The sequence below is a fragment of the Myotis brandtii genome, unplaced genomic scaffold (assembly GCF_000412655.1).
Source record: "Myotis brandtii unplaced genomic scaffold, ASM41265v1 scaffold561, whole genome shotgun sequence".
Classification (NCBI taxonomy): Eukaryota; Metazoa; Chordata; class Mammalia; order Chiroptera; family Vespertilionidae; genus Myotis; species Myotis brandtii.
In genome coordinates, this window is record NW_005370085.1 from 1,593,573 (window position 1) to 1,601,233 (window position 7,661).

The 7,661-nt window shown below is 57.8% G+C and overlaps 1 protein-coding gene across 1 annotated transcript in view; it reads left to right on the forward strand.

Moving 5' to 3' along the window:
• UNC45A (unc-45 myosin chaperone A) overlaps positions 1–7,661 on the forward strand; it is a gene marked incomplete at its 5' end in the record, with an annotated part of 37,049 nt that overhangs the window by 19,655 nt on the left and 9,733 nt on the right. The window contains 8 exons of the mRNA XM_014549609.1: positions 75–236; positions 420–456; positions 744–919; positions 3,757–3,849; positions 4,438–4,605; positions 5,336–5,504; positions 5,946–6,116; positions 7,420–7,591. Of these exons, the coding sequence (XP_014405095.1) occupies positions 75–236; positions 420–456; positions 744–919; positions 3,757–3,849; positions 4,438–4,605; positions 5,336–5,504; positions 5,946–6,116; positions 7,420–7,591 (1,148 nt within the window). The remainder of the gene's footprint in view (positions 1–74; positions 237–419; positions 457–743; positions 920–3,756; positions 3,850–4,437; positions 4,606–5,335; positions 5,505–5,945; positions 6,117–7,419; positions 7,592–7,661) is intronic.

A 7,661-nucleotide genomic window follows, 5' to 3' on the forward strand; every position in this document is an offset into this window, starting at 1 on the left:
GGGCTGGTCCCCGACTTCCAGCTCCGGGCGGGCCCCGAGCCCAGGGCCGACGTTCGCACCGCTCCCCTCCGCAGGCCAGCTCCGTGGAGCAGCTGCGGAAAGATGGCAACGAGCTGTTCAAATGCGGGGACTACGAGGGCGCCCTGGCGGCCTACACCCAGGCCCTGGATCTGGGTGCGACGCCCCAGGACCAGGCCATCCTGCACCGGAACCGGGCCGCCTGCCACCTTAAGCTGGTGAGGGAGCCCGGGCCGCCGGGTCCGCTTTGTATATCTCGCCGCTGCGGGGGGGCCCTGGCCGGACATTCACCTTCTCAGGCCGCCCACACCTGTGGGATGTCTTTGGGGGCCTCCGGGTGGTAGGGGGGACAGCCCTGCCGCTCTGTGGAACGCAGCCAGCCGCCTGCTCTTCTTTTGCAGGAAGATTACAGCAAAGCAGAAACCGAGGCCTCCAAAGGTGGGGAACGCGCCCTGTGCGGAGGGAGCTGTGGGGCTCTGTGGTGGGCGAGGACCTGGGACCCTGCATGACCACCTTCTCCTCTTCCCCTCTGGAGCGCACCTGCCCGCCCGCCCACTTCCTCGGGCCTTTCCTTTTCTGCAGCTGCCCTCACCTTTTCTGCGGCCGGAGTGCTGAGCCCCGCATCCGTCCCCCCACCTTCCTCTGGCCCTCGAGATCTTTCCCTCCTGCTCCCGCCTGGAGACGGGGGCCTCCTGGGTGCTGACCGAGCTCCCGTTTGTGCTCAGCCATTGACAAGGACGGTGGGGACGTCAAGGCGCTTTACCGGCGGAGCCAGGCCCTGGAGAAGCTGGGCCGCCTGGACCAGGCCGTCCTGGACCTGCAGAGATGCGTGAGCCTGGAGCCCAAGAACAGAGTTTTCCAGGAGGCGCTGCGCAGCATCGGGGGCCAGATTCAGGAGAAGGTGCGTGAGTGACGGGGAGGGCAGGGGGCATTGACTGGTGGCGGAGGGACCCTGGGAAGGGGTGTGGGTCGAAGGCGGAAGCACAGTTCTGCAGAGAGGACAGCCCGCGAGCTTACAGAACGACGCTCAGCCTCGCCAGCGGGTAGGGAAACGCAAACTAAAATACCAGCGAGGTGCTGGCTTCTCGTCAGTCTGTCTGGCACTGTTTAAAGTTTGTACACTTGCCCTAAACGGTTTGGCGCAGTGGTCGGCAAACCTCGGCTCGCGAGCCACATGCGGCTCTTTGGCCCCTTGAGTGTGGCTCTTCCACAAAATACCACGTGCGGGCGTGCACGTACAGTGCGAAGTTGACTTAAAACTTTAAGTAAAGTTTATTAAGTTAATTTTAGGGAACGTTGTGGAGTGAAAGAAGATGTAGTGTCGAGGATTGAGAAAGGTATGTTGAGAAGGTTTGGACATATAGAGAGGAGGAACGAAAGGAGATAGACGAAACAAGTATACAAGACGCGTGTGGATGGGAGAGTTGGAAGGGGTCGACCTCAGCGAACGTTCGTCCATCAGATTGAGGACGTTTTTAGCAAAGGCCAGCTTAGGAGTTACCCTCATTAAGTTAATAACAATGTACCTACCTATATAGTTTAAGTTTAAAAAATTTGGCTCTCAAAAGAAATTTCAATCATTGTACTGTTGATATTTGGCTCTGCTGACTAATGAGTTTGCCGACCACTGGGTTAGAGCGTCGAGCCTGCGGACCGAAGGGTCCTGGGTCTGATTCTGGTCAAGGACACGTACCTTGATCGCAGGCTCCTCCCCAGCCCGGACCCTGGTCGGGGCGCGTGCAGGAGGCAGCCACTCGATGTGTGTTTCTCTCACATCGGTATTTCTGTCTTTCCCCACCCTCTTCCACTCTCTCTAAAAATCAATGAAAAAATATCCTCAGGTGAGGATTAAAATAAATAAATAAAGTGTGTACACTTGGCTAGAAGGCAGGAGGGAGACGCTGAGGTGGCGAGATTAGGGGCGTGAGCCTGCTCATGGCTGCCGGGCGGGTGTGCGTTGGTGCAGCTCCCTGGGGGAGCGCTTCAGCATCTCTCTTAAAATGGTAAACGAGCAGGTGCTGTATCCGGTGTGTTTACCTGTCGCACCTCAAGTCTTGCCCGTCCGTGTACACAAGCTGGCGTGTGTGTTGATTGCAGCCTTGTTGGTCTCCATGAAAACCCGGAACTGGCCTCAGTGCCCAGCAGCGGGGGAATGGCTGACTAAACTGGGCGACGTCCTACATGGCAGTTACCGAGAGTTGAGAGTAGGTGGACCCGCATGCACAGGCGTGGGAGGCTGACGCTTAAATGGGAAAAGGGAAAACATACAGTAACACATACAGTGTGATGTCATTTATATTAAAACTAGAGGCCCGAAGCCCGAAATTCGTGCAAGGGGCTCAGCCCTCACAGTCCTGGTTTTATTCGGAAGGTCGTCCGGAAGGACATCTGGAAGGACGTCCAGAAGGTCTTTTGGCTGTCTGGTCTAATTAGCATATTACCCTTTTATTATTATAGATGTTTTCCCCACATACACACCCAAGACCACCCCCTATTTTTTCTGCACCCACACTTGGGTATGTAAGTAGGGAGAAAAATAACTAAAAATACACATGAAAACGTCGCCGGTGCGACCTCTGGGGAAAGGAATGGGATGAGGGGGCTTTTCTAAGGAGACATGGCTTCACCTGCTAATTTTTTTAAATAAAGAGGCATTATTTGTGTGGCATAGGCGCTCACATAATTTAGGAGAAGAGAATCCGAAGGCCATCGTGAACTTTACCCAAGCTTGAATTAACCGGATCGTTTGGTGTTAAAATGCCGAAACAGTAGAAGTGAATAATGCAATGGCTAATTCCTCATTGAAAGGTCGAGACCTGGGAAAGCAAACTGTTCCTTTTTTATTTCTTTTAACATTGTCCCAGCCGGCTTGGCTCAGTGGATAGAGCGTCAGCCTGTGGACTGAAGGGTCTCAGGTTCGATTCCAGCCAAGGGCAGAAGGAGAGAGAGACAGAAACATCAATGATGAGAGAGAATCATTGATTGGCTGCCTCCTGCATGCCCTCCACTGGGGATCGAGCCTGCAACCCGGGCATGTGCCCCAATTGGGAATTGAACTGTGACCACCTGGTTCATAGGTCGATGCTCAACCACTGAGCCACGCCGGCCAGGCCAAACTGTGCTCCGTTTGGTGCCAGCTCTGTTTGATTCCCAGGGTCTGCCTAGAGCCCTGTGTTGAGAAGGATTAGGGAGCACCTGGGCCGGGCAGGAGCGTGTGCCGTGACTGATTAGTCATGTTGCCATGGGTGCAAGAGGGGCAGGGACCCAGGACCGTGGGGAGCGAGAGGCCTGGGGTGATCCTGATCATTCAGATTATTTTCAAAAACTCAAAAGGAGGACACTCTACCTAAGGGGAGTGTGGGCAGCGACCTCACCCCTGCTGGCTCCCTTGCAGGAAGTGTAAGTGCTGCCCCAGCGTCGACGGGGCCTCTGGGAGGGGTAGCCTTTGGCGGAGAGGATGCCTCCTCTCTGAGCGGCACTGCCCTCTGCACGGTGCCGCCCCTGCTGACCAAGCGGGAAGTCGCTCAGGGAGGAAAATAGCCGCGGGAAGTTGGGGAGAAGCTGCCAGGCGAGTCCCTTCCTGCCCACGGGAGCTGGGTGCTAGCCCCAACCCAGACCTCCTCGCTGGGCCTCCCAGACACGGGAGCCAGGCCCTGGGAGGAGCCGGAGAGAACAAAGGGGCTGTGTGTGTGTCTGGCCCGAAGCGGCGGCGGGCCCCATGCTCTCGCTCTGTCGCAGGTGCGGTACATGTCCTCCACGGATGCCAAGGTGGAGCAGATGTTTCAGATCCTGCTGGACCCCCAGGAGAAAGGCACTGAGAAGAAGCAGAAGGTGAGGGGCCTGGGCCGAGTGAGAGCTGGACTCCGGTGGGGCTGCCCCGCCGCAGTGCCCTGTGTGCTGGGGTTCACCCAGAAGCCCCCGGGGGCCCGTCCCTGCCCTTCAGTCTTTGCCAGGGACTCAGGACCCCACGTACTCTAACTACCAGCCCTGAGAGCAGGCTCTTGCCCTCCTTACAAAGAAGGGGCCCGGCCGGCGTGGCTCAGTGGTTGAGCATCGACCTATGAACCAGGAGGTCATGGTTTGATTCCCGGTCAGGACACATGCCCGGATGTGGGCTCGATTCCCAAGTGAGGGGCGTGCAGGAGGCAGTCGGTCAATGATTCTCTCTCATCACTAATGTTTCTTTCTCTCTCCCTCTCCCTTCCTCTCTGAAATCAATAAAAATATATTTAAAAAATACAAAAAAAACCCCCAAAGAAGTGCACCGAGGTTCGGCGAGGTTAAATGTATAGCCAGGGTCACCAGCGGGGCCGGAGCGCGGGGCCTCTGCCCGCCGGGCCCTGTGTGCGTGGTGTCACAACATGAGGAACTGTATTTAAAGGGCCAGAAGGTTGAGAACCACTGTCCCCTTTCACGCAGGCTTCCCAGAACCTGGTGGTGCTGGCCCGGGAGGAGGCCGGGGCGGAGAAGATCTTCCGGAACAACGGCGTGCAGCTCCTGCAGCGCCTGCTGGACACGGGGGAGGCCGACCTGATGCTGGCGGCCCTGCGCACGCTGGTTGGCATCTGCTCTGAGCACCAGTCACGGGTAGGTGGGGGTCTGCTTCCTGCCACTGTCTGTCCATGCGTCCCTCCGTCCGTCCATGCGTCCCTCCGTCAGTCCATCCTGCCTTCCACCCCTCATCGTCCTCCAAAGACAACTTGAGGCAGAGGACAAGGAGGCCTGTAACGGGAGAGGAGAATGTAACACGGCTCCAAAAAGGCCAACATGATTGGGGCCGCCCGGGGCCGGGAAAGGGCAAAGCCACCCACCGACACTGGGGTGCCTGCTCTGGGGGGCGGGGTGGGGGGTTGCTTCTGAGTGTGGCCAGTCGTTCCTGCAGCTGCTCACGGAGCTGCCCGGTCGCTGACTCACTCGCTGTCCGGGCGGTGCAAGCAGGCTTGTCTTAGACACATCGCACCCGTCCTCCCCTGAGCACGGTCTGCATTTCCCCAGGGGGGTCCTCACGCGGGAGGTGGTCAGCGATGTCACCACAGTGTCTCTACCACCGAGACGGAGACCAGATATGAGGGGCCCGTCACTCGACTGACTCTCAGCGCAGACGCGTCAGCAGGAACAGGCCTGCCCCAGGGGACAGGGACTCGACCATGGTTGCCTCTAGCGGAGCCCACAGTTCCTGGGTCAGCGGGGGAACTGTGACATGTCCTGCGAAGGTGGTTTAGGCCAAACTGAACCTCCGGCCACACTCAGGACCCGCCGGTAGGGCTCTAGCTCTCCGCCTGCCCTTCCCCAACCGGGGCTCTCCTCTCTCCCCCAGACAGTGGCCACGCTGAGCGTGCTGGGGACGCGGCGAGTGGTCTCCGTCCTGGGCGTGGAAAACCAGGCCGTGTCGCTGGCCGCCTGCCACCTGCTGCAGGTGATGTTTGATGCCCTCAAGGAAGGCGTCAGGAAGGGCTTCCGAGGCAAAGAGGGCGCCATCATGGTGGGTGAGTGGAGGCAGGGCTGCGGTCGCCTGGGTCTGTCATGGAGGGGGCGGGGCTGGGCGCCAGGCCTTTTGGGAAAATGGCTGGTGACAGTGTTTTACTCCAGGTTCTTCTTTTTTTTTTTTTTTTTTAAATCCTCACCTGAGGATATTTTTCCATTGATTTTTAGAGAGAGGGAAAGACAGAGAGAAATATTGATGTGAGAGAAATACATCGATTGGTTGCCTCCTGCATGAGCCCCAACCCCTGACGCTCTATCCACTGAGCCATACTGTCTAGGGCTACTCAAGGTTCTAAGCAGTCAGGGTGCCTGTAGGGAAGCTGGAGCCCAGCCCAGAGCTCAGGATGCAGGTACCCCTCCCTCTTAATCTCTGGCCTCTTGAGAAAGTTCAAAGGTCAGGCAGGGCTGGGCCACCGTGTAACCTAACGTCTTCTTGCTGCCAGACCCCACCCGGGAGCTGAAGGTCCTCATCAGCAACCTGCTGGAGCTGCTGACCGAGGCGGGCGTCTCGGGCCAGGGCCGCGACAACGCCCTGAGCCTCCTGATTAAGGTGGTGCCCCGCAAGTCTCTCAAGGACCCCGACAACAGCCTCACCCTCTGGGTCATTGACCAAGGTAGGCGGTGCTGCTTTTAGAAAGGGCCAGGGACTGAGCACACGTGTTGCCTCTCGCTTGGAGGGGCAGCGCCAGCCACGGGTCTGCCCTGAGCGCACCCTGGGGCCTGTGCCCGGCCCTCCGGCCCCCGGAGGCAGACCCTCCAGCTGGAACGTGTGCCCATGCACGCACACCGAGCAGGCCCGTGAGTATTGCTTCTTTATGCAGGGAAAATCTTAAAGTGTAATATCTGAGCTCACACTGGTCTTTGTCCGTAAAGGATACGCAAGGAAAGCTTGGCAACAGGGCCTGCCTGAGCTCATTTCTCGGGTGCTCACCTTTTGTTACCTCAGTAAGCCTGTGAGGGGTGATTGCTATTTTCTTTGATTCCAGAGAGGAAGGGAGAGGGAGCGAGAGATATAAACATCAACGATGGGAGAGAATCATTGAACAGCTGCCTCCTGCACGGCCCACACTGGGGATGGAGCCTGCAACCCAGGCATGTGCCCTGACCTGGAATCGAACCCAGGACCCTTCAGTTCGCAGGCCGACACGCTATCCACTGAGCCAACCCAGCTAGGGCTGTGATTGCTACTTTCCCTTCAGTTTTTATTTTTTAAATATATTTTTTATTATTTTTGTTAATCTGAGCAGCTGCCTCCTGCACGGCCCATACTGGGGATGGAGCCTGCAACCCAGGCATGTGCCCTGACCTGGAATCGAACCCAGGACCCTTCAGTTCGCAGGCCGACACGCTATCCACTGAGCCAACCCAGCTAGGGCTGTGATTGCTACTTTCCCTTCAGTTTTTATTTTTTAAATATATTTTTTATTATTTTTGTTAATCCTTACCTGAGGATATTTTCCCATTGATTTTTTTTTTTTTTTTTCCTTCCTTCCTTTTTTTAAGAGAGAGTGGAAGGGAGGGGAAGAGACTGAGAGAGACGCATCAATTGGTTGCCTCCTGCACTGGCCCCAACCAGGGCCAGGGTGGAACCTGCAACTGAGGTACATGCCCTTGACCGGAATCGAACCCGGGACCCTTCAGTCCGAAGGCTGATACTCTGTCCACTGAGCCAAACCGGCCAGGGCTTCCCTTCAGTTTTACACACGAGGAACCTCAGAGCCCCAGACCTCACTGCTGAGGCCCTGCCCTGCCCTCACACCCGCCTCCGCGGCAGCCGGTCAGCCAGACAGACAGCCTGCCCCGCGCCCGCAGCCTGCGCAGCGTGGTCCTGTGTCCCGTGCCTTTCCCAGAAACCTCTGCCCTGGGCCCGTCGGGGCTGGACCGGCTGTTCTGCTTCTGACCAGGGTGTCCTCTCAGGTCTGAAGAAGATCCTGGCGGTGGGCGGCTCTGTGCCGGAGCCTCCCGGGGAGCTCGAGGTGACCGCCAACAGCCGCATGAGCGCCTCCATCCTCCTCAGCAAGCTCTTCGACGACCTCAAGTGTGACGCAGAGAGGGAGAACTTCCACCGCCTCTGCGAGAACTACATCAGGCGAGCGAGGCGCCGTCTACGCTGCCGGGCCCAGCCTGGGTTCTGGCTCCTTGGGGGGGGCGCGGGGGGT